Here is a 26,881-nt window from a genome sequence, read left to right as displayed (position 1 = left end):
CAAAAGGGTTAAAGGAACCATCCACCTTAACATCAGCACTATGATGGTTTGACCTGATGAACTACAAATGTCATGGTACCCAGTTTATTCCTCTGAGGCATAACTGGCTAATTAGAAGCAGCCAGGATTTAAAAGGATGGTTCCAGGTAGCCTAGTTATTTGAAAACCTGATCCACCCTTGGATGAGTAATAAAACTAAATGGCATAATAAATTCTCAAAACAGGATTTGCCTGCTGTAGGCTTTCAGGAGCGTAACAAAATTTGAGAATTAGACAAATAAGTACAGATTCGAAGCTAGCACAACCATTTGACAGCAACAAAAAAAAGATACAGGCTGGGTCATCCATATCTGGCTCTGGCGTGTCGAAAAACGGGTGTGTACTCAGCAGCTCTGGGACCAGCGGAAGCACCAGAGTTGGATGTCTGCTTCCCAAGAACTTCAAGCATCTGAAAATGCACAGGCAAGAACACCCTTTTAAACAAGGGACCATTTAGCAAGATGTACAATATTATGATCTTTGTCTATGTTATTTACTTATACTGCAATAGCACCCAGAGGTACCAACTAGAACCAGGAATTACCCTACTCTGAAGAACAGTCTTAAATATTTCATTAATAGTTTATGAAGCCTAACAAACTGAAAGCATAACTTGAAAAAACACAACCCAAAAATATAACTAGAGGGATTAAAAAAAAAAAAAAAAAAAAAAAAAAAAAAAAATAATCAAGCAACAGGCTGTAACCCTTTTGGAGCAAGAAACTGTCTTACTACATGTCCTTAAAATACCTGGTATATTTTGGGGCAATATATTATGGAAAAAGTCAAATCCTAAATACTAGCAAATAACCACCTCTCCCTTTTAATTATTATATATATTTTAATAATAATACAAGGTAAAAGCCTATTAGGAAAAAAGCAGTTAAAAGAAATACATCTAAGAATTCCAACATTTCCATTTCAATCCAAGAGCCTGATAAGCTTACGTCTCTTGCTTCTGTTTCTTGCTCATCCTTACATGAAAGACAAAACCCAGATGTCCATTATAGTGCTCAACTAGAAAACCCCCCTGCATACAACAGGATAATGTACCCATAACTAATATATTTGTCAATTAGTATACGATGCAAAAAGTCAGAAGAGTATAACATTAATATTCAATGAATTCTTTAGTTACCAGAAAAAAAAGAAAAAAAAACCACAACACACTCATACAACAAACCATAAAACGCTTATATTTAAACTTATGAATAAAAATAATCTACTCTGGAAACCTTGGGAATACTCTGAAGTGGCTACTTATGATAAGGGAGTGATCAGTGGAGTCATCCTTAGTGGGATTCAGCTATAATCAGGGGTAGGCAATTATTTGGGTGGGCAGGCAACTTAAGGAGTTCTGGTGACATACTGAGAGCCACAACTCCCTCCCCTCCTCACCCCTGGCTGCAACCAGTGTGGAAACCTGAACCTGCCCTCAACATTAGCATCCCCCCCCCCCACTTCTGCAGCCCAAATCCACCTCTTCGCAGCACATCCCACCCCCTAAAGTCCAGACCTGGCAGCTGCCAGCCATGTCTACAGCTGCCCAAATGTGGCTAGCAGCTTCCAGGTCAGGGCTCCTGAAGGAGGAGGGTGCTGGGTGTGCTATGCCTGTGGGCAGGTTCATGCTTTGGCATGGGTGGCAGCTCTGGCTGCAAAGCACCATGCAGCTGCTAGAGCTGAGCCGCCATATTTTGCCCACCCCTGATCTATAGGCATGCTAGCAAATATAGCTGGTAGCTATATTCTATCTGAATGTCCACCTCAGGTATCAGTTAAACAATGTTTAGTACCATTTCTGTCCTCAGTTTTGACAAGGGGACAGGAAGTCACATCAGTAGTGAATGTATTTCATTTAAATAAAACATCCAGGTATTAAAAAGAATATAGAAGCATCCTAAACAAATAAACAAGTGAGAACTATGCAGAAAAGCAATACTTACTTCCAAATGGACTCTCTATCAGTAGGATACTTAGTTAGGTTTTTCAGTAGCTCCACAAGTGCAAGGTGGATGCCTTCTTTCGTAGAAACATTGGTGCAACAGAGTAGCTCGTGAAGTGCTTCCCGAATGTCTCGGGAGGAATCCTAAAAAACAAGACATGAGTGGGTGTGTGCATATTTTAAAGATGTTGCCTCTTTTTCTGTGGTTTATAGAATTAAGCCCCTAGGTCTATGGCAAATATACAGAAGTTCTGGGAAACTACTGCATGGTTAAGATGATAATGGCTGAAAAACCACATTTTCCCTTTAGGAAGAAATGTTCCATTATTCAGCATTTGAAAATCAATCCTGAGGGCCACTGAACAGGGAAAAGGCCTCCGTTCAGTTCAGTGAAAGATGCTGTTCGTCTTTAGTGGGTTTGCAAACATGCCCCCAAGACATAATGCAGCCTGGAGAATGTTTATTAGTGGTGATAACATACAGACAAGAAGGATGCCAGGTTCAGCTGGTGGGACTGGGAGTTCAGATTATATATAAAAAAAAAAAAAAAAAAAACCACACACACACACACACACACTGAACAATGCAGTCCAATCACACAATACATTGGAACTGCAAAATGTTGCATTGTTACACCAACCTTTTAGGATGCAATGACACTTCAAGGGGCCCTTGGCTGCCAAGAAGTGCCATGTTAACATGCACCGTAGCACCACGGTCTCCCAGCACTGTTCTTAGAAATGTTAGACATGATGCTGTGGCTGAATTCCAGTTTGGATAATTACATTCTATCTGCCTAAAAACACCTTGCAGTTGCAAATCAACATCCCTCGTCTGCCAATGCTTGGGGCGTGTTGCTCTACACCACTGTATTTTCATGGTTTACGCCCGAGCTGGCTGGATTGGTTTTACCCATGATCTGCTGAGCACAGACAGCTTAGTCAGCACTGTCTCAAACAAAGGAGCAGTGAGGCCTTGTTGTCAAGGAACACAGTCTAAGCAAACAAATCAATGTTCAGAAGCAGTGCAAGGAATGATCAAAGAATGGAGGAATGACAGTGATGTTCAGTATCTTTTTATCTGAGGGTTGGTAAATAAATGGCCACTGCTGAGTGGACTAAACTTCAAAAAGTAACTGTGTTCCATCTAAAGACAGGCTTTAAAGAGATCACAGTGAAAACATCAAACTCCAGGACAGGAATCATAAGAAATATGGCACAGTGACAAAAGTGGAGATGGCCATAAAGGGTTGGATAGCTGCAGGGCTTGGGAGGAGCTAAAACAGAGGGGAATAAGAGATCACAGAAGTGGCAGAACTAAGCAGAAACAAGAAAGTGAAGAAGAGTCCTGGTTCGGTAAAGCACGCAAACAGCAGACAATGGAGCGATCCAAGGAGGAGACAGAGGTAGCAGCAGCAGATGACAAAGCAACAGAATTTGAAGGAAGCAGCAATAGGAATGAACAGCTCCAAACCTATCCCCCTCAGTGCAGTTTTAACTGCCTGTCTAAGTAAAAGTGATTTTTAAAACCACTCATGTTGGAGCCCAAATATGACTTAGCTGCCAAGTTGGGAAGTGTTAGCTAAAGCAGTCTGAGACCTTTCAGGATGAGAGAAGCTATACGGAGACTGTCTGTACACACCTTAGGAACACTAGTTGCCAGTCTGGGAGATTAGGGGGTTTTGGTGTGTGTGGAGGGGGAAATCGGGTGGGGGCTCTTCTCCCCACCCCCAGGACCAGAGGCTATTTTTAGCCCCCTAACCCCTCCATGCCCACACAAACACCAATCTCCACCGCAGCAGACCAACCCCTATCCCTCCATCCCCAACCCCAACTTCCTCACTTGGCTCCCGGCATTGGCAAACAGCAGCAATGCACCAGGAGCAGCTTACGGGATGAGGAGTTTGGCAGACTTAGGGGTTGTGGGGGAGCTGTTTGGTCCATGGGGCGGGGAAGTAATAGAAAAAGCAAAGCCCTGGGACTACAGCCAGCAGCTGAGCTTTCTCAGCCCTGAGGCAATGCTGGGATCTGTAAAGAAGTTCAGTTAAAATCAGTCTTGCCAGACCCAAACCTAAGTCAGACTACCTCTGAGGTCAACTTAAATTGGGTCAGCCATTTTTAGACCAATCTAGCTGTCATGAATTTCTCTACATTTCACACTTAGATCCACCTAACTAGGGCTCTAAGTGTAAGGTCCACACCTGAGCAAACAAAGTTAGATGGGGTAGCCATTATTAAACACGATCCAACTTCCCCATAAACCTCCTTGAATGTCTGTATATACCCCTAATGGTAGCTAAAGTATGAAGAATTAGAATAAAAGAAAAAAAGATACAGGCCTAAATTTTTCAGAAAGACTTAAATTATTTTAAGTGCCTCAATATATGAATGCTCAGCGTGAAATACCTTGAAGGGGTACCCAAAATCTCTAGCCACACTTGAAAATTTCAGCTATATTCTATGTAGTCTAAAATCTGATTTTACACAGAAAAGGTAATAGCTCTAAAACTCCTACAATGTACATAGAAAACCCCTCCCAAACAGAGTGCTTACTTCCAAGACAGCCAGCACAGTATCAAGCTGGTCTTCTCGCAGCGTGATGTTGTTGGAGATCTTTCTCATGGTATGTATCGACTGCAATCTCACCTCTTCAATCTCATCATTAAACATGTCTACTAGAAAATCAAGACATTTCTCTGCAAAAGAGGGTGAAGACTGAGCCAGCATACAGAGGGCCTCAACTGCAGAAATCCGAACCTCTGAAAAGAGAAGAAAATGTTATATTGTTCACTTTTTTAACACTGGTCAAAAAAGCCATGCCACCTAATGGCCAAACTAAGCAAAACTCAGGCCTATGACAGAAGATTGCTAAGGAAAACCCAGAGATAATTCAGCAGGTAGAATTCATCCGTGCCAAGCTAGTACTGAATGAATGCCTCTAACCTGGAAGGTATCACCTTCAGCATAATGCATACTAGTATTTACAAGTGCTGCTAGAGATACTGTCAGGCACAACACCAAGCCCTTACCTGGTGCTGATTAGAGATCTCGAGGCATACCATAGTTATTTGCAGGCCACATGCATTTCCCCTCCACCTCCCAGAATTAGCCAGTTAAAACTGGGATGCATGACAAGCCAGAAAACTGATTTCTGTGGTGGATCGGCGGTAGGGAGCTGTGCTCAGCATAGCACTGGGCAGACTCCCAGTCTCAGCATCGCTCTCCTTCCACCTGCTGCAGGGCCAACTCATCTATAGGTTTAACCCTCTGACAACCACTGCTGAATTGTCAGCGGCTGTGTTAAAGAAGCAGCAAGGGGAAGGGCAGGGGGGTGACTGACAATGGAACTCCGTCCCTGCTACATGTGCCCAAAAGATCCAGTCTTGGCTGAGCCAATGCTGTGACAGGGAAGCCTCTACAGAAGTCTTTTCCTACATTCTACCTTCCCAAAATAAGGAGAGTGTTTTATGTGGGGCAGCGGGGAGAGGGGCTGTGGTATATGAATTAATGCAGCATTTTGCAGGACTAGATTTCTAACCCCAGTATCTTGGTCCAACACATTAAGAGCATGGCATTCTACCTCCCTATACATGACCTGCCCTTTCAACTGGCTGAAGTATTCTTCACTTCCTTCCTCAGCTTGTTGTGTAGTACTCTACATAGTACTGAACAGTAGCATTCATCCAAAAAAGGATTTCACTTCCATGTTATAAGAATAAAGGTGTGGGGCGGGCGGGGTATATGAGAGACTAACTGGTTCAGAACCATAAGCTTTCATAGGCAGCAGCCTACTTTTAAAATTTGCTATCTGACAATGCTTGCTGATGTCTCAGAGCAAATTCTGTATGTTGGCATCTGACAAAGTAAGTTGTTGCCTGCAAAAGCTCATACTTCTCTAAATCTGCTCGTCTCTAAGATGCCACTCTACCCTACCTTCTGCTTGACTTCAGACTAACAGGGCTAACCATCCCTATGCTATTGGACCAGTAGAGATCAAATACTTAGCATTTATTCATAATATACAAATATTGTGTGCATCTGAAGAACCTCCAAACATAGTAAATTTAAGTGACGATAAAAGATTATTTCCCTCCAGCTTCTGTGACATATGCATCAGAGCAGAAACATAAGAGAGAGAGCCTAATCTGAAACGTTGCAATTTATTGTTTAATGAAATTTCTTTTTCATCCAAACAAGCTCAATTTGGGAACAATTAATTAGGTTTGTAAATAGAGCACGTTAGGCTGTATGATGAATTAGTTTTATTCTGATGCCTCTGATTAAGTAGAAAGATGCAACAGAAGAAGATTTCCCCCTAACCACCAACCTCCTCAGCAGTGTTAAGGCACCAGAGATGAATAATTTCACTGACTGCTCTGACAGGCTGGTAGACTAGGAGATGGCTTCAAAAACTGAACACGAAAAGCAAGGAAGCCTACAGGGTTGTGCATATAGTGGGACTGGGAGTAGTGGTCAGAGGTGTGATTACATTATTCAATGGATGTGAGTGCATTCCAAGTCGGACAATTTTACTGACAAAAGCTCTACTGTTTTGTCGCCGTGGTGCCAACATTTATGGGGCAGCAGGCTCCACACAGTGATTTATAAATCCAACACAACTGTTCCAAGAGAAAGAAAATCTGTTATTGTTAAGCTAGAAAGAACCAAGGCTTTTTGTCAGATCCCAAGATGAGCATGGAAGTGAGAATACCATAAAATATTAGCTGTAATCTAGGCAAACCTATTATAGAAGTTGTGGGGTAACAAGACAATCCCTAGACTACAATTTTCACAGGGCCACTTTTTTCAAGTATACCCCTCTTCTACCTAATTTAACATCTGCAAAATAAACTGAAAAGCAGCATTCAACAATCACAGCTCAAAAATCTTCAAAATACTTCCCAGACATTAACCTTTCACATATATCACAGGACTACTGAGAAGTGAGAATTATCTCCAGTTTACAGATAGGGAAGCTGGGACAAAAGTAAAGCAGCCTACTTGAGGCCATCAATAAAGTCTATGCGACAGCCAAGTCAAAAAAAAGTGGATATCCTTCTTTCCAATCCTGCAAGGTGGCAGGAGTGGGTGGGGTGGGGTAGGGTAGAAGGATGCTGGGTCAAGGTGGTCTGGAAATACTGCTGAAGAGCAGGGGTGTCAGACACACAGCTTGTGGGCTAGATCCAGCCCACAGAGCCATGTCATCCATCACACAGCCTTGATAGGGGGCAGGGGGAACCTTCCTGTGGTATAGCCAAGTGTCTGGGAGAGACCTGTGGCACCAGTCCCAGCAGCACCACAGGAAGAAACCTGGCACCATGACATGTTCTGCAGCAGCAGCCAAGCACCTGGAACACCAGGCTTCTTCCCTAGTCCAGGACCAGCAGGAGCTGGCATGGGGGAATGGGGAGATCCATGGGCCTGATTCAGCCCATGGGGCCAGACAAGTTTGACATCCCTGCTCTACAGGATGTATCAATTTCTAGCAAGACTAACAAATGGTTCCAGTTTAGGATGTAATCCAATTATTTACGTGAACTGGAAAACTCCAAATGGGGGTTTTCAACAGTGGAAGCTGCCTCTCTTTTTAAAGGGGTGTACTTGGTAGCCGTGTTGGTCTGAGACAAAAAGACATACAAAAAACTACAACTCTTGGTTCCAAAATTATACCTTTTATCTCTTTTTAAAGACACTTAACTAAGAATTAGCTGCTTCTTAGAAACTACTCATCTCTTGGTACATTCTTGACTGTTTGACTTGTATCAATACTTATATTACATTACATCAGCTTGGCAAAAGCATGAATAACAACAAAACAAGGAAGAAAAGCTGCCCATATACTGTGGCCGCTGTAATTGCAATGGGAAGAGTTTTGCATTAAGGTATTTCACTATGGAAAATAAAATAGTTTGGGGCAAATGGAATTTTGAAAGGCTACAATACCCAATACATCCTGGACCTTAAATGCAAGTTCTCCCTTCTTTACCTACCATACATCTCATCTTCCAGGCCGTGGACAAAGGCCCCACAAGCTCCCGACTCAATCAAGTTCACAGCACCTGTGTCTATTTCTTCTTTGGGGGCATCATCTCCCCATTTTCTGCCGCTTGAAAACTCCCCAGAACTGTAGAGTTCTTTGGCTCGTTCATGTGCAGTTCGCTTCCTCTGAACAAACAAATTTTACCATTGCAACCAACAGATTTAAAAAAAATGAATGACTGATGTACTGAATAGTCTGTTCTAATTCCACAAGAAGGTGTAACCAGCAGTTTCAACATTGATAATAAAGAGAGAGGCATCATTACCAAAACTGAAAATTACCATCTCCATATTTGAAAATTAGTAATCACAACAACAATTTGCTGGGAAAGGACAAATAGTTTAATTTACACATTGTTAAATGTCACTTTGCTATTACACCTGTTAAGCTGTGGTTAAATCCTAATACTGACGCTACTATTTTTGTCCATCTTACATGATTTATGACAACCTATTAATTAAAATGTGTCAGTCAGCATCTTGTAAAGACTTCATTTTAAGTGTATGCGTGCGCGCACAAACACAATCTTAGAGCACCTTCCATACAAGGTTCCAAAGCACTTTACAAAGATTAGTGAATTTGGAATGATCACCATTTTATATGGAAAAACTGAACCAAATGAAGGGTTTCTCTCAAGACATTAAGTGAATCAATCATAGCCAGCAATAAAATCCCAAAGTCTCCCAATTCTCAGCCACTTGCTTTATCTGCCATCACTTGAAATGACCAGCAAGATTCTGCATTTCACTCAGAGGTGCTCAAACTCCCACCCATTACGCTCTGCCATCTAGCACACAAGGGTTAGGAATGGGTTAGGAAATTTGGTAACCCATTTCCCCCATTATCAAATTTCCATGAAAAGCCCCAGGCCCTCTGCATGCTAGATCTGGCACCTGAATCCAGCGCACAGGGCCAGGTGGGGGCAGGCCTGGGCCCCAGGACCCAATCCCAGCATGTGGGGAGTGGTAGGGGCCACTGCCAGTGTCCTAGAACTCAATCTTGGAGCATGGGATCAGGAAGAGTACAGTGCCAGGACCTGTGGGCAGTCAGCCTCCAGATGGCCTGATCTGGCCCACAGGGCCAAAAGGTTGGGCAATAATGGTATAGCTTGTTTCAAAAACTAGAACTTCATCTTCTTGTTGTCAATGAAAAGCCATACAACTACAGGGCTGTTAGATGTGCTTCCTAATGTTCCCCTCACCACCAAAACCTAAAATAGCCTAAAGCACTTTATTACAAGAACACAACAACTAATGCAGCCTAAACTGGAAAATGTTTCATTGACTTTAACCTAACAGAAAACCCGTCATCATCAATTAGTTCTCACATGCGCCAAGGTGTGAACTGGATAAACAAATCAGCGTGGCATTAGCATACCTGTTGTACAATTGCAATACACTATGCATAGTACAAGATAATGAAGACAATGTTCACGTACCCTCAGATCAGACATCAGCTTCTTGTCAAGTGTCTGTTCTAAGAAATGAGAACTCACTTGCTGCATAGATCCCTAGAAAAAAATCCCAAGAATGACAAAGAACACAATTTTTCGATTTTAACACAGCAGAATCTGTTAACTAGCTCTCCCAGCATAGATAGGCCCAATTTCCATGTATTAAGGATGATATGTAAGTACTCATCTCCACAGTATTTAGGAGAGTAAGAGTTTGAGTATCTGCTGTTGATTTTGCCCAGTCTAGTCTCTCCAAAATCTGTATCACTTGAGGATCACAAGTCTGGGCTTTAAGTGGTAGGATGAGAGAGTTGTAAAAAGAGTACCTGTTTGTGCTGGGGAACCCATACTTCGCAGGAAGGACAACTATAGAGCCCAGCTTGGAATCCAGTTTCTAATATTCTGAACACAAGTAATCCCCACCCCCACTTTCACCTTGAAAGTGCCTTCAAATTGTGGCAAAAATTAATTGGTCTAAACACTGGACTATGCACTCCCAACCACCAATAAAACCCAATGATCTCTTCATACCTCCTAAATCAAACAAACATTATGACCCTCTATGAAGATGATAAGAGAAAAATTAAAACTTACCAACAGTTTAGCAGCTTGCACTCTAACAACCCATGAGCCATCGCTGACCATGTGACAAATTTTTCCAAATGCATCATCCACTAGGCGGATTTCTTCATTGGAAGATGGAATTGGGACAATGCTGATCAAGACAATAGCACATCATGTGAACTATATTGCTGAGCTTTTGTATAAAATGTTATTCATAGTAAAAGCCATCAAAACAAAGAATAATGCTATACATCTACTACTGTAACACAATGATTATAAGGAAGAGTCCCAAAGTTTCCTAGTCTAATCTCTCTGCCCCTTTTTGATTTAAGCAAGTATACAGGCATTTAATATCCAACACTCTTTTAAATAGCAACTCTGTTTGACACAGAAAACTCAAAGAATGATACCTCCTTCACTTTTCTCTTAACTTTCATATGGTACATACCTTTCTGGATACAGCTGACTGAGGACCCATACCAAGTGAACTGCGGCACTGCGCACTTGTTCATAATCATCTGAGAGCAGTTTGCAAGCCTGCAATTAAAGTTTCCAAATCAAATACGTCTTAAAATCCTCCACCAAGTTCATTAAAGTTCTCATGAATCTTCTATAAAGGCTGTTTTATCAGCTAGGTAAGGTTAAAGGTCAAAATATATTTGGTCTCCCCATCGAGTCCCAACCAGAATGTTGTCCTTTCCACTAATTCTATGTAATATCTATAGGCTCAGTTCGGTCTAACTCAGGAGAGCCTTTGGACTAATTGAATTAACAGAGACGTGCAAAGAATGTTTGATAGTACAAGGATCTATCATTCAGGTTATTCTCACTTTCACAGGTCTTGATCCTGCAACCTTACCCATGCAAGTGAACCCATATCACATCTGAACTTCCAAAGGATTCTATATATGCACACTGCAGGCTATAATTAAATGCTTTACCCCAACCCTCTCTGCCCTCCAGTAGAAATATACATCTAACCACTAACAAGATTTGAAAAAGACTTGCATTTTCAAACCTAGGTTACTAAAGACAATGATGTATGGTACTTGATTATATCCTCAGAAAGCAAATACCTCTCAGTTCATGGACTCTGAACATACTACTTCCCCTCCCCAAACTCTTGGATTGCACAGAAACCAAAAATAAATGCTCTAATATTAAACATAAAGCATTACCTGGCTGTAAATAGTCTGCTGCAATTTTAATCCTCTTTCATGCAGCTGCAGCTAGAGAAAAAAAACCCCACCCAATATTAAGATCAGAAATGTTAAGCAAAACGTTCCATGTTCCTTGCTCCTCTCCTGCCATTTGATTGTCTTTAGCTACTTACTCTCATTGATTCCCTCTATATTTAACCAAGAACTCTACCGAGTTGTTAACCATCTTATTTTATATTATACAAGCAAGGCAATTTCTCCCTGCAAAATTGTAACCCTAGGTCTGAAATAACATATTTTTTTGAATATGACTCTTGAATTTATGACATACCAAAATTTCTTGAGTCTCAATTTAACAAAGCAAAATGAAACAAAAACAAAACATTATAGAATCACAGAATCCATGCTCCTATTTCTATCAGATAAAGGCACATTTATGAGAATATAACATCTATGTTGCTTAAGACAGTGTTAACTTTTTTAAAATTCTGACTTAAGCATCATTTCATTATAAAAACTGCTTCATATATTCAAAAGACTCTGATAAATCAGACAGGACTTCCACACTTCCGTTCATTCATTTTTAAAGGAAATATGTATTTGGTAAAATGTTATCAGCTGTCACTAGAAATAAAATGCGTTTCACTTTTCTAAACTGGCTGTTACATATGATGAACTTCCAATGAGATTATTCTAAAGAAAAATGACTAACACAGTAGCAAGAAAATGCAGTCAGGATTGTCAGAAGTGGGTAAGTAATTTTGAGTGCCTCTAAAAACTGTTACAAAGTTTTAAAGAATAGACTATATAAAACACTTGTCTCAGATGGTTTAGGTAAGAATGATCCTACCTTGAGCAGTGGGTTGGACTAGATCAGGGGTGGCCAACCTATGGCACATGTGCCACAAGTGGTACTGGTAGTCTGCGTGTGTGGCATACAGCAGACCAGGGGAGAGGCAACAGTGGCAGACAGGGCAGGGAGCAGAAAGCAGAGCAGCAAATCAGGAAGGACGCACAGGGCAGGTGGGGGGAAAGCAGTGCAATCAGGGAAGGAAAAGTGATGGGAACATCACTCAAAGAATGTCTAGGGATAATTTGTGGAACACCTGCCAAAAAGATCACCTCCATTAGATTCAAACTCCTGAGGTCCCTTTCAGCCTCACTTTTCTATCATTCTATGTATCTAGCATAACTGAGGCAAAGAAAGATTTCATGCCAACCTAAAAGGCGAGTGCTATGGTTACCAATACAAAAAAACTGCAGCCACTACAGTGAAAATGTTATGATACTCTTTTAAAAAACTAAAGTATTGTATAAGACTCTGGCTCTCTCTCCCACTTATTCAAGATCCATTTTATTTTTACTTGAGCAATGTTAATTTCCACACTAATCAAAATAATTTACCACATCACCTCCCTGTCTGAATTCCTCTGGATGCATTTTCCGTCTTGTACAAGTTCTCTTATAACCAGCCACCCAATTTACTCCAATGCACCAAGAGCATTTACCATAGCTTTTATAGCTGCAGTCCTAACACGTGGGTCCTGGTCACTGAAGTGGTCCCCAATTATCTTCTGGACATCCTTAGTAGCTTGGCTTTCTGCTTCTTTTGTAACACCTTTTTCCACAGATCCAAGATAACCTATTAGCTGGAGGCACTTGTTTCGTACACCATGGGAAGCGTCTGTCAGATGCTATATAAATAGGAGAACACAAGATATAACTGGGAACTTCTATCTTGGCCGTTTCTTCCCTCAAGCAAAGAGACACTGGACAGAGATTAAGTCTCCTAATAGTTTTAAGTCAAAATAGTGGTTTGGGGGTTTGTTTTTGAGGCGGGGGTTGGAAGATTTCATAGATATTAGGGCTGGAAAGGACCTTGGAAGATCATTGAGTCTAGCCCCCTACCCTAGTGGTCATAGGATCCCAGCAAAAAAATAAATTAAAAAAATCCAGATTTCTCCCCCAGATCCTGGTGGTCACCCCTGATAAACTTATAGGTGGCCACCAGATCACCCCTGAGCCTGCGCTTTTCCAGGCTGAAGAGTCCCATGGCTCTCAGCCTGTCATCGTAAGGTCTGTTTCCCTGACCTCTGATCATGCGCGTGGCTCTTCTCTGGACTCTCTCAAGCTTCTCCACATCCTTTTTGAGTTGTGGAGCCCAAAACTGGACGCAGTACTCCAGTAACTTCCCTGCAAATATTGGATCCTTAGCAGTTTTTCCTAAATGCCTCCTCCAACTATGCAGAGAAAGTGTTATTGGACATAAAACTTCTGTACATAAATTTAAACAAAAAAACTACATTGTCTGCCTAGAGAGTTGCTTTCTTCAAGAGTTAAAACAGACTCACATAGCAATATTTTTAAAACAAGTATCCCAGTTATGCCTGCAAAATCCTGCTCAAGCAGCACACGCCAAATGAGCAACTACTCGTGCAGCAATGATACTTGACACGTACAAATATCATCCCCACATTAGACTGACACTTTTATTCCCAACAGATTGCCTAGTTCCCAGCCTGTAGTCACACCCTATCAGTCTCTGAGTTTATGTTACCATAACTTATCTTAAAATGTATTTTCAAGTTTATTTGCACTAACAAGAATTTGCATCTTGCAACAAATTCACTTAAAACTCCAGTTGGTTCAGGACAAGACAGAGATGAAACCATTGCAGATATAGCTAGCACCCTAATAGAATATTAAAAAAGAAAATCATCCAGAGATAAATTCTCAAGCAGTAAACATAACTAGGCACTATTCTGCCAATCTTCCATATCAATGAAATATACCATTATTAAATCCCATTAATGCATTATTTTAAAAAATCTTTTATTATAACACTATTTCCTCTTAGATATTCTCCCCCACAAAATATTTCAAGAGATGAGTCATAGCAAGACAAGTATTAAAAGGCATATTTTAAAACATAACTAAAAGAAACAGCTCAATGACTTGTTAATCTTTATAATGAAAAATAATATGCAACAGTTCACTCTAATTTTTATTCAAGGTGGCCTATTCTCCATAGAGTGTACTTCAAGGATACAGTTGTAACAATTGTTGAGTATGGTCAAGGTTTGATTTTTCAAAGTAAACAGAGAAAAATTAGACAAACTTAAATAAAAAAGTTTGTAAAGGAATGCTCCACCAGTGATGCAAATTAATGTCAGTAAAGAGTAGGTATGAACTTTGTATTTATTCATTTCCTATACCCTTTTTGTAGAGGTGCACTGACATCTGGCCTAGTGGGGTGTGTGCTGACCCTAGGGCCAAACAGTTGCAAGTTCATGCCTGGGTGTGCGCCCAGACTCCCAGCTGGACCCCCATGTCCAGGAGCTGTTTTAATTTACTTTACGGTTAGGGCTGCCAGGCTCTGGAATGGACTTCCAAGGGAGGTGTGCTCTCTCCTACTTTGGGGGTCTTCAAGACAAGGCTAAATAGATATTTGGTTGGGGTGTTATAAGCCCAGCACTCGTTCCTGCCTAGGACAGGTGGTTAGACCTAATGATCTGTTTAGGTTACTTCTGACCCTAAGCACTATGAAACTATCTCGGTCCATATTGGATTGGCATCAATAAAGGGAAAAATTGACATTATCGGCAATCACCTTTTTTTGGCCAGTGTAGATGATAATTGCCACCAATAAATGCTGTGTGAATGCGCCCAGCTGCAGCACGCGCCCAGCCAGGAATGCAGTCTGGCAGCTTGGACAGCAGCATCCGGCCAGTAAGTCTGTGGGAGACTGAGGCCTCTGTGGTAAGAGAGGGAGTGGGGCTGAGGCAGAGGCAGGCTCTGCCCAGCTGGGGCAGGGCAGTGAGCAGCCCACCCTCACCCTGTGCATAAATCCAGGGGGGCGGCACATGCTCTCCAGGCCTCCCCTGGGGACACGCAGCAGTAGGAGCTGTCCACCCTCCAGCGTCCCCTCTGCACCCACTGGACAATCCACCCGCAGCACCATCCTGCACCCTACCCAGGCAGTGCCTGCTCCTGCCCCACTCCCTCCTTCACAGTGGGGAACTCAATCTGCACCACCCCCAGGCTTACCAGCTGGCCGTTGCTCTCCAAGCTGCTGGGCTGCAAATCGTCAATCGGATCAGTATCTGCCGATATGGCTGGTTAATAATTGGCCAAAAGAATCTTTATCAGTGCATCCTTAACCTTTCTGAAATAAAGAGGCAGCCCTAAACTTTGGCAATCTGGATCTATCATCAACAGCATTAACTGTAGGTCTCTGGGGAAAAAAAAAAGGTAAACTGTTTCCACCACTTGGGCACTTCATACTTCACCTAGACTACACTCCTACAGGAATAAGCGTAACAATTTTTGTAAAAGTACCCTGAGAGATGCACACAGGGGTCTGAAGGTAGAAAGTTTAAAAATAAACAAACAAAAAACTATTATATATGAACATAAGTCTGTAAATTAAGGTCACATATCTGTGATTTAGGACTTGCACTATCACATTATTCATATTGTGACGTTTTGGTGTACTCTTTTTTTTTTAAATCACCATTGCAAGATGTCCAAGGTTGCAGATGATTAAATTTAGAGTCAACTTCCCCTTCCAAATCATAAAAAATTAGGGTTGGAAGGGACCCCAACTAAATCATTCCAGCCAAGGCTTTGTCTAGCCAGATCTTAAAAACCTCCAAGGACAGAAAGTTGACAGCCTCTGGGTAACCTACTCCAGTGCTTTACTATCCGGCTCGTTAGAAAAATCTTCCTAATATCTAACCTAAACTTCCCTTCCTGCAATCTGAGACTGTTGCTCCTCTGTCATCTGCCACCACTAAGAACAGTTCAGCTCCATCCTCTTTTGAACCCCTCTTCAGGTAGTTGAAGGCTGCTATTAAATTCCCTCAATCTTTTCTTCTCCAGACTAAATAAGGCCAGATCCCTCAGCATCTCCTCACAAGTCATGTGCCCTGGCCCCCTCACCATTTTCACTGTCCTCCGCCGGATTCTCTCGAATTTGCGCACATCCTTTCCGTAGTAGGGGGCCCAAAACTGAATGCAGATGTGGCCTCTCCAATGCAGAATAGAGCAGAATAATCACTTCCCTTGACCTACTGGCAACACACCAGCCTCTACCAGTGCAATGCAGCCCAGGATGCCATTAGCCTTCTTGCCAACAAGGACACACTGTTGGCTCGTATTCAGCTTACTGTCCACTGTAACCCCCAGGTCCTTTTCTGCAGAGCTGCTGCCCACCCAGTCACCCCCAGCCTCTACCAGTGCATGAGATTGTTCTGTCCTAAGTGCAGGACTTTGCACTTGTTTTTGTTGAACTTCATGAGATTTCTTTTGGCCCAATCCTCCAATTTGTCTAGGTCACTCTAAATCCTAGCCCTACCCTCCAGTGTATTTACTACTCCCCCAAGCTTGGTGTCATCTGTAAACTCGCTGAGAGTACACTCTATACCATCTTCCAGGTTGCTGATGAAGATACTAAACAAAATAAGTTGTTTGCAACTTCCTGTGATCACAACAGGAGTTGTATCAATATAAAGATGCAGAATTTTGACTTTACTGCATGTTTACTACTACTAGTAAGATTATATTACCTTGCAGGCTACATCTACCAGTCTCATTCTGACAGCTGCATTCTCCGTGAGTTTCGTTCCAATCACCAGCAGCGTGTCCAGCAGCTGAGCAAGAACTTGGTGGGACTCTGTAAAACAAAACCATGAAAGGCTCCCATATCCACTGAACTCATAAGTTTGGAGAGATCTTATTTCCAAGTATTAGACTTACTTGCAAATAAGGGGAAGGCTCTGCCCAGCTGGGCAAGTAAGTATTATACTTATGTGTACATATAGTTGCAAGCAAGTATTAAACTTACTTATTTGCAAGTAAAGCAAATACACTGAGTGTATTTACATTAAAGATGATCTCTTAAAATGACAGGATCAAGGCAAGTAGGACTGGAAGGGACCTCACACAAAGTCATCTAGTTCAGCCCCCTGCTCAAGGCAAATGACTAAAATCACCCCAGCCAAGTGTCTGCCCAACCTATTCTTAAAAACTTCTAGGGATGGAGATTCTACAACTTCTCTAGGTTGCTTGTTCTAATGCTTGACCACCTTTATATTCAAAAAGTTCCTCCTAATCTCTAATGTACATTTCCTCCGCTGCAGCTTGAGGCTGTTGCTCATATTCCTGTTCCCTATAGCCACAGAGAAAAGCCCATCTCTATTCCCTCTATAATTGCCCTTCATGTATTTGAAGACTGTTATCAAATCCCCCCTTCTTTTCTTCAGACTAAATAACCCTAGTTTTTCAAGTTTTCCTTGTATGTCTTGCTTCCCAGGCCTCTAGTAATTTTTGTCACTCTTCTCTGGACTCTTTCCAAACTTAAAGTATGGGGTCCAAATCTGGACACAGTACTCCATGTTAGGCCTTAGCAGGGCTGAACAGAATGAAATAATCACTTCCTTTGATTTGCAAGCGACTCTTGCAATATGACCCCGTATACTGTTGGTTTTTTTGCAACAAAAGCATGGTTGTCTCATATTTGACTTATGTTCTACTGTAATCCCAGGTCCTTCCCTGCATTACTACAGCCTAGATTGGGGAATGCCTGTTTATATTTATGTATGCAATTATTTGTTCTTGCTGAAACCTCATCTGGTTCTGGACCCTAACCCTACCCTCCAGTGCCTCATACTCAACACAACATTGTGTCATCTGCAAAGTTGCTAAGCATGTACTCAATTCTACGACGCAAATTATTAATGTATTTGGGGGGAAGAGGGGGAATTTTCCAAATTATTTAATCCCAATGACTGGCAATGGGACTCGTGCTCTCAAATCAGTTTCTTGCTTCTGAAAGCTCTCCTCCGTGGTTTTTAGTTAGCACACTCAGGGAGATGGAAGCCTTTTAAAATTAAGTAGATTTTTCATAGCTACTTAAGTGGATAATTTGGGCTTTGTTCACTATTCTCAGAACGATGTTGTGGACTGATGCTCCTGTGCAACTTGGCAACTAATTTCTGATATTTTATTCTGTAACAAGGTAAGAAAATACTCTTTTTACAAACAAGATTGTTGCTTAAAAACTAAACCTTGAGAACACAGTGGCTCGCACCCTGTGCTGTTACAGCAAAAGACAGCTCTCCCTTCCTATTTGCATCTCTAGCATGAAGTTATATATAAAAAAAAAAAAGTAGTGCTGAATGGTTTGCTTGTTCCAAGAATGTGATAATAAGGTTTTCTTCTATCTATAGCAGTGGTGCTCAATGACTCTTGCTGGAGGGCTGGATGGGCAGTGCCCCACCCATCCATGGGCCAGATCTAGCCTGTAGTCCCAATTTAGCTCCCAGGGTGGTTGCGACAGGGCCCCAACCCAGTTGCAAGGGGTGAGAGGATCTGGCCCAGCCCCAACCAGGCCATACAGCTTGGGGTTTGGGAATTTGGTGGGGAGGATGACCACCGTAATGGCCACTTCTCCTCTGCTGCCAAGTTTCCTGGCCTGTGGGAAGCCCTGCAGACCAGATGCAGTGGTTCCACAGGTCACATTTGTTGAACATCCCTATCTATGAAATACAGAATAGGGGTGGGGTGGAGGAGAAAGTTTTCCACCCAACAATAATCCTCACTCACACACTCCTGCTCTTTGTGCTCATGTAGGAGTCCTGATGCCATTTCACATGTATAAATATTAGAGGATTTTCAATGGCTCCCCAACACAATCTGAGACGTACAACTTACTTTCATTTTGAAGCGCATTAATGGCATCATCCATAATGCAGTCTGGAGAGAATCCTGCCGTTTTTGATAGCAAGCCCAGCAAGGAAGCAATCTTTAATCTTACAGAGGTATCATTCTCCTGAGATGAAAGAAACAAGTTACCCAGTGCATAAATTAGAGACCATAATGTGGAGAAACAGACTAAGACCCACATACAGTGCAGCACTGACCATAGTTTCATAGTTAGTAAGGTCAGAAGGGACCTGAACAGATCATCGAGTCCAACCCCCTGCCATGGCAGGAAAGAGTACTGGGGTCAAATGACCCCAGCAAGGTCGTCATCTAGCCTCCTCTTAAAGACCCCCAGGGTAGGAGTCAGCACCACGTCTCTTGCAAGTTGGTTCCAGATCGTAGCCACCCTGACAGTGAAGTCGTGCCTCCTGAGGTTTAGTCTGAATCTACCCTCTGCCAGCTTGCGACCGTTATTTCTAGTCACTCCTGGTAGTGCTCGGGGGAACAGGGACTCCCACAATGCCTGCTGGTCCCCCCTGACTAGTTTGTAACAGGCCACTAGATCCCCCCTCAGCCTTCTCTTGTGCAGGCTGAACAGGTTCAGGTCCCATCGCCTCTCCTCATAGGGCCTGCCCTGCTGTCCCCTGATCATATGAGTGGCCTCCTCTGGACCCTCTCCATGTTGTCCACATTCCTCCTGAAGTGAGGCGCCCAGAACTGGATGCCTCCAGCTGTGTCCTGACCAGTGCCGCATAGAGGGGGAGGAACACCTCCTTGGATCTGCTCTAGGTACTTGGAAATAGATTTCTTGAGGGCCTTTCTGGCATAAAGGTCAAAGTGGTCTGTAGTATCCTGGATTCTCCTTCCTCTCTTTCTTAAAGATAGGCACTACTGCTTGTAGACATTAAAAAATGGTGCTTTAAACTCCATGCACTCCTGTACTGAGCCCAGCATGTGCCCAGAAGAGGCAGTGCATTAGTTGGACACAGTATGTACAGTATATACACTGGCTCGCCCAAAGTCTGTATAGATTGGGTGGTTATATTTGTACTTTTCCAGTCTGAGCCACATATGGTCTTCAGGCTTCTGTCTCTGTTCCTAAGTTCCCCAACTATAAAATGGGGACAGTCAGATTTTCCTACCTTACATTGGTATTACAAAAAATATTAAGAAAAGGAAGCCAAATAGATAAATTACAGCATGCTTTTCTTTTTTCCACTTCCCACTTAACTATACCCCATTTCTCCAGCACACCCAGGCCAAATTCAGCTGACTATTGAGAGCTCTGTGGCAGTTCCACGTTTCAAGAGAATTCATCTACTGAACACAATAATAAAGCATACACTGTTTTGGTTTTTTTTTTTAATTAGATGAGCTCCAGCTGCTGCATGCCCCCCACTGCCTGTGCATTCCCCACCATTCCTCCCCTGCAGCCTCAAGCCCTTGCTGCCCCCACACTCTCCCCTGTGCTGCTTCTGCACTCTTCCTTACCTTTGCTTCATGCTGGCAGGTTCCTCTGCAGCCTGGAGCATGTGCTCCAGTCTGACCCTCCGCTGCTATGGGGCAGGCTGGAGCCATAAACAGTACTCCAGGCTGCAGCATGAACAGAGAGGCAGGTGGGAAGTAGAAACGTAAGACACTTCAGGGCAGGTGGGGGGTGAGAGGAAGGGGGGGCAGAAGCAGCATGGAGATGGGAGGGAGAGAGAGAGAGAGAGAAGAACGGGCATCAAGGGCCTAAAACTGGGGGAAGGGGGCAGGTATAATGTAATGGGGGGTGAACGAGGGCTGGGGGCAAGCCTCCTGCTGCCTGCCCCACTGCCTGCTCCTTACCACCTGCCCCCTACTATTCCCTCCACTGCCTAGCCCCTTACTGCCCCCACTGCCTGTCCCCTTATCAGCTGCCCTATTACTGCCCCCCTCATCATCCCTCCCTCTACCACCTGCAATAATGAGGATGAATTTAACATGATCCCTCAATAATTAGATTCCATTCATGGAAAATTATAATTGCATACATTTTCCATGTCCAGAATCTAATTATTTGGGGGTAGTCTTAAATTCAGGGTTGTCTTGTATTTGAGTAAATGTGGTACTTACAACTGGGTTGGGGGGGGTGGAGGACTGCAGCTGAAGGGTTGTTGTTATGGCACTACATTCTTATGGTTCTAAATAGTTCTGTTTTATGCTGTACATTTTCAGTATTCAAACAGCAGGAGAACACACCAGCTTTCTACCAGTTGTTAAGGAGAGAAAAGAGACTATAGAAGGCAGCCACAGGAAGCTTGAATTTGAGGCACTCAGTAAGCATCAGGATCAAAAATTTCTGAGTCTAGTACAAAGAAAGTCTTTTAGCAGCAGGAAGGAAGTATATCTTGTGCCTCTTCCTACAGAAAGGAGACAAGTGCCTTCCTCCATCCAAAACAATGGATAAGTATATTAGCCACAGCTTCCTGGTAAATTCAAGCAACAGTGAAAGTCCTTGTTGACAACTGCGTCATCATTAGGTATCAGTGTCAACTCATTTACAGTAGAACAATTTGCATATATAACAGATTTATTGGTTCAAGATGTCTAGAGGCTCAGAAAAACAGCTATGCATCAGATCATAACTGTACGTTCTCTCTGCCATGAGGGTCTAAGGGAAATTACTTAGATCAGTGGGGGCCAACACTTTTGGGAGGCGTGCCACAAATCAGCCCTGCACCCTCAAATGCTATTCCAATCCCCTTTCTCTGCATGAGTTCCTGCTCTGCCTTCTGCCCTATCTGCTGCTGTGCTGCCTGTCACCTCTCTGATCTGTCATGTGCCAAACAGGCTGCCCAAGTCACTTGTGCCACAGGTTGGCCGCTCCTGACATAGATTATGCAGATAAAAGGCCCAGAATTCTACATTTAGGAAGGTGGTCAAGTAATCAAGGGACCTCAAACACAGAATCTATCACGGGGCTTCAAATGAATACACAACTACTTCAGTGTTCTGGCTCCAGCAGCAGTTTCAGTAGCAGATGCCCCATAATACAAAATACTGTGTCAACAGGGAGAAACGTCTACCTGACTCCAGATGGAGAATAGCATATACCCTGAAAATGAAGATAAAGTACCTTAGCAACATGTTGCTTAACTTAGCTATTGGCCTCAGTAATACGAGCTGTACTTCCAGAGGTTACTACACAAGGTGCTTCCACAATTTTTTCTTATGCTCTTGAATTAACAAAAAACTATTAATTGAGAACAATGGTACTCAGCCTTTTTCCCGGGAGGGGTGGACTGCAAATGGACAGTGCCTGGTCTGCCCACAGGTCAGATCTGACTGGTAGTCCTGCCTGCCCAGGGCAGGTGCAGCAGGCACCCATCCAGCCACACAGACAGGGGTGAACCCATCCAGCCTGGCCCCACAGGGAAAAAGGGGTTAACTCAGCCTCATGGAAAAAAGGGGGCATGGCTGTGCAAAACCCAGCCCTGCAGGGGTGGGGCCAGGCCATGACTGGGCCCCAACCTGACCCTGAGGGTCGGCAGAAGGAAGGGGCATGGCCTGGCTCCAACCCGCTGCACAGGGGTTGGGACTTTGGCAGCAAGGATGGGTAGCTGTATTAATAGCCACTGCTCCCCCACCACTGAATTTACCAACACATGGGGAGCCCTGCAGGCCATACGCAATGGCTCCATGGGCCACATTTGATCCACCAGCTGGAGAATGAGCACCCACAATTTAGGTAATGGTGAACATGAACCATTTCCAACATTTTCGACATTTCATAAATGAGAATTGTGATTTTATTTTTTTTAATTTAAAAGACTTTTTAATTGATTTTTCTTTACTCTCAGAAAAAGCCAGGAAAACCTACCCTACTCTCTAGGTCTAGTGATCATCTCATGGACCAGTACAGGAGTGACCTGTACCCCCTCTTCCTGGTGAAGTGAAAGAGCTGGGAAAGGGATGTCTAGACTGTTCTAGTTAAAACGGAGTCTTCAAAGGTTATATTTTCAAAACAGCACAGCTCTCACCCCATTTAGGCACTAAGTGAGAGGCCATGTTTTCAGAGTTCAGCAGGCTGGATGCCAGGCTCTTTGAAAAGTCTGACCAGGAGCACCATAACCAGAGTTAGCGCATGTCGAAAACCCGGCCCCTATTGTGGAGGCTCAGTACTTGAAAAACTGGCCTTGTGCAGATTTAAAATTGTTCCTTCTAACACTGGCTCACCTGTCCTTATCTACACAAAATTTCATCTACCTTCTGAAAGCCCAACAGCTCCCATGCATCTGAAACCTAGATAAGTCCCCTGAAATACAAAACCGTGCTCAATCCCTAGCCTGCAGGCCTAATCTGGCCTATACAGTCATGTCATCCAGCCTGCAGGACTCTTTGTGGTGGCAGGGAAACCAGGCAGCCTTAATTGCTGCTCGCCTGCCGCCAAGTTCCCAGACGCATGGGGAGCCCAGCAGACTGGTTAGCATGGTTCTGCATTGGCCACACAGGGCCATGACTCTGCACAGATCTGGCCTGCGGACTGGCCTCATGCTACTCACCCAGCCCACAGGGCCAAAAGGTTGACCATATTCTAAAGAACAATAAGCATGCTACCCAGAGATAGTTTCATTCAACTGTTCCTACTCCAAGATCACAACAAACAGAGGGAAAATCATGTTACAGACAAAATGTTCCAGCAGCTTCTTAGGGTCAGGGCCTTGATATATTAGGTTCCCTACATTGTGGTGTTTCCTTTTTTCCCCCCAAGAACATTGTAAATTCATATTTGCAAAAGAACTAGTACAGGTTTCCCTCGCTTTATGCAGGTTCTGTATGTGTGAATTCATTCTTATGCAACAACCCTTTTTATACCAAACATTTGCTATATGCACGATAAATTCACTTTTATGCGATCGGTGTAGTGGAGGCCTGCAGTAGCTGCTCTGTGTGGTGCATTGTGGGAGTGACACCATAGACAGAGGAAGAAAAAATTGTGGGACACTGAGCTGGGTGGTGGTGCCCGGGTCAGGCTACAGCACCAGCCCCTGCAGCCTGACCCAGTCCAGTCCCATCAGCACAACACCCCAGCAGCTGGTGCCCATGCTTCTGGAGCCACAGCTGTGATTGTGTGTACTGTCTGCTGTTGGCGAGTACCAAAATTATCTTGTAAGAATGGGCCTGGGGGTCAGTACAGTTGAGCTCTTGGAACATATCCCTATTTGTTACATTGTAAAGCAGGTCCCTTTATGCAAATTCAAGTTATATGCTGTTTTCCAGAAACCCGTGTACACCATAAATTGAGGGAAACATGTAGTTGATCAAACATCTTGTAAAGCGAGTAAGAACCCCTATAAGGAGCCTCCACATCATTTGCTATAACAGAACAGGATTCACAGGGTTAAAAAACAGAGTTTACTCTAAACCTCTCACTTACAAAATATTTTCCTTCCAGCCAGACAGCAGGTAACTGGGCTGAAACTAAAAATTCCCTCATGACTTCAACAGGGCAAGTGAATGACCGATTTAAAATGAAACTGTTATAATGATCTGCAGGAACAAAGCTTCAGCTTGCAATAAAGACCCATTATTTACAATAAAGCTTTGATTCGCAAGACAAAGCTGAAAGAGGACCAAGGAGAGCACCACCATCTTGATAGCAAAATATGTTATTTCTCTTGTTCTTTAATAAACTTAACTTGAAGGGTGATGATGACAGACACTAGATCAGAAGCCTAGAGTAGGAATCTACCTGTTCACAAACCAGATACAGCAGGGCCAATCACTTTCTAGCTTCTCTCACACCAAGCTTCCCCAATAACTAAAGACTGACCCCAACTCCTTGGCCCATCTGCTGAAACAGCTAACAAAAACACCAAGGTTATAAAAGCTGCAGTACAATTTATACACGGGATGGGCAGTGACTAAGGAAGTCTGGTGCCTTGGAAGATAACTGGTTCAGAGACTCAATCTTTTGCAGGTGACAAGCTATTTCATCAGATATTAGGAATGGACGCTCCTCACATCTGATGAAGCTGCTGCCTGTGAAAGCTGGTGCTTCTCCAAACCAGTTAACCTTCATGTTTGAAACCTGCTTTACCTAAAGCCTGATTCAAACTAACACAGACAAGTGCCTCTATACAAGCTCATCAGACTCTTGTATAGTTATTTGCCAGCCTGTGGCAAGTGTCATGCTAGCGGCACAGGCAGCCTTCATGTGGCAGATCAGGGAAGGGACAGGCAGCACGGCGGGGAGGAACAGGCAGAGAGGGCCAGATGCACACAGCAGGGCAGCCGATGAGGGAGAGCACTGGCCGCTGCACTTCAAGAGGGATGTGGATAACCTGGAAAGGGTTCAGAAGAGGGCTATTCGTATGGTTCAGGGCCTGCAGGTAAGATCCTGTGAAGACAGATCGAGGGACTTGAATCTCTTCAGGCTCCACCAGAGAAGGCTGAGAGGGGATCGCGTGGCTGTCTACAAAACCATCAGGGAATCAGCAGCAAATAGGGGATAGCCTGTTTACTGAAGGTTACTAGAAACAACGGCCATAAACAGATGGGGAGCAGATTTAGAGCGGACATTAGGAAGAAATTTTTTACAGTGAGGGCTGCCGAAATCTGAAACAGGCTTCCAAGGGAGGTGGTGCTTTCCCCTACCTTGGAGGTATTTAAATGATTAGACAAGCCCCTGGTTGGGGTTACTTAACCCCAGCACTCTTTCCTGCCCAGAGCAAGGGGCTGGACTCGATCTCATGGGTCCCTTCCCACTCTAGAAATCTGCCAGAGGCACCAGGACGGGGCGGACCCGGCAGAGCAGCCGAGGGGGCAGGGAGAAGAGAGCGGGGAGAGGAAGACAACAAAGCAGCTGCTCAGGGAGGGTGCACAGGGCTGGGGGCACACGGCAGAGAGACAACGGAAACAGGAGCAGACGGCAGAGCAGCAGGCGGGGTGGGGAGCACAAAGCGGAGCAGCCGAGGGGGACAGGGAGCAGACGGCAGAGCCGCAGCCCGGGCAGGGAGCGGATGGCGGAGCCGCAGCACGGCCCACCTTGTAGTAGTGCTCGAGCAGGATGCGGACGACACCCTCGACGCTCTCGGCCTCCACGGGCTGGCGGGCGAAATGCAGCAGATGCTGCAGCGCGTCGGCGGCCGAGGCGGCCTTACACAAGTCCACGTGCAGCGCCGCCGACTTACTGGGCTTGGCCAGGCGCAGCTTCTTGGCCGCCGGCTCCTCGTGCTGCTGCGGGCGGAGGGAGGTCAGTGCGGGCGGTCAGTGCGGGCGAACCCCCCACCCTCGCCCCTTCCCCGGCCGTTACCTGTACCACTTTGGTGAACTCCTCGTACACCCGCTTCTTCAGGTGCGCCGCCATCTTGGCCGCCACCTTTCGCCTCCTGCGCAGCTTGAGCCACCGCCGCCACCGTAACCGGCTTGTCCTTCAGTGCCCTGCAGCGTACAGAGAAAGCGAGACGGGCCTCTCTAGGACCGGGGAGGTCTTCCTCTCGATGGTCCGCGGAGGGGGCGGGGCTTGTGAGGCTGCAGCAGGGGGGCGGGGCCTGCTGCTGCGGGAGCGAGGGTGGCTTCATTGGGAAATGCAGACGCCTGAGTTGGGAGCTGCCTTTGCAGCCTGGTGCAGGGGCTGGGGCTCAGGTTAATGCCGCCACTGGCCTGGCTGCTGCACGCGGGGGGTGTACCACTGAGGCACCCCTGCGTGGCTGTAGGGTGCAAATGAAGGGGGAGCTTGAGTGAGAACACTCCCCAGAAGAGATATAAGGTTTGGAAATCATAACCTAGGGAGAGGGGGCTCTGAGCGGATTGCTCCTTCGCTTAGGTGGTTTTATTCCTCAATGAACTGGTTTAATTTTTTTGCAGCCCCCCCCTTCCCCCCTGCCCCAAGGGTCCAAGTGTCATTGAGCCCTGCCTGGCCCCCTCTGCGCTCACAGCCATGGCTGTCCACAGGGATGGAGCGCGTGGTCCTTGGCAGGCACGAAGTCACCACACACTAGAGAGAGACCTGCA

The 26,881-nt window shown here is 44.4% G+C and overlaps 1 protein-coding gene across 3 annotated transcripts in view; it reads right to left on the bottom strand.

The window, feature by feature from the left end:
* Positions 1 to 26,319, bottom strand: part of INTS4 (integrator complex subunit 4) — a 51,910-nt gene extending 25,591 nt beyond the window's left edge. For 2 of the 3 annotated variants that reach the window (XM_090030704.1, XM_090030706.1), the window contains exons 1-13: positions 26,181 to 26,311; positions 25,913 to 26,104; positions 18,911 to 19,028; positions 16,765 to 16,871; positions 12,706 to 12,891; positions 11,216 to 11,266; positions 10,486 to 10,574; positions 10,068 to 10,188; positions 9,459 to 9,530; positions 7,971 to 8,145; positions 4,534 to 4,739; positions 1,983 to 2,125; positions 333 to 448 (exon numbers count right to left, since the gene is read on the bottom strand). In XM_090030704.1, the coding sequence (XP_089886830.1) occupies positions 333 to 448; positions 1,983 to 2,125; positions 4,534 to 4,739; positions 7,971 to 8,145; positions 9,459 to 9,530; positions 10,068 to 10,188; positions 10,486 to 10,574; positions 11,216 to 11,266; positions 12,706 to 12,891; positions 16,765 to 16,871; positions 18,911 to 19,028; positions 25,913 to 26,104; positions 26,181 to 26,234 (1,630 nt within the window). In that variant the 5' untranslated portion in view covers positions 26,235 to 26,311. Of the gene's footprint in view, positions 1 to 332; positions 449 to 1,982; positions 2,126 to 4,533; positions 4,740 to 7,970; positions 8,146 to 9,458; positions 9,531 to 10,067; positions 10,189 to 10,485; positions 10,575 to 11,215; positions 11,267 to 12,705; positions 12,892 to 16,764; positions 16,872 to 18,910; positions 19,029 to 25,912; positions 26,105 to 26,180 lie in introns of all 3 variants that reach the window. The other variant, XM_090030705.1, reaches the window with a different exon arrangement.
* Between the last annotated feature and the right edge of the window lie 562 nt (positions 26,320 to 26,881).

The sequence above is a fragment of the Crocodylus siamensis genome, chromosome 1 (genome assembly GCF_052110815.1).
Source record: "Crocodylus siamensis isolate JL-2025a chromosome 1, ASM5211081v1, whole genome shotgun sequence".
Lineage (NCBI taxonomy): Eukaryota > Metazoa > Chordata > Crocodylia > Crocodylidae > Crocodylus > Crocodylus siamensis.
The sequence above is the reverse complement of the archived record's forward strand: the minus strand, read 5'-3'. Positions and strand labels throughout refer to the sequence as shown.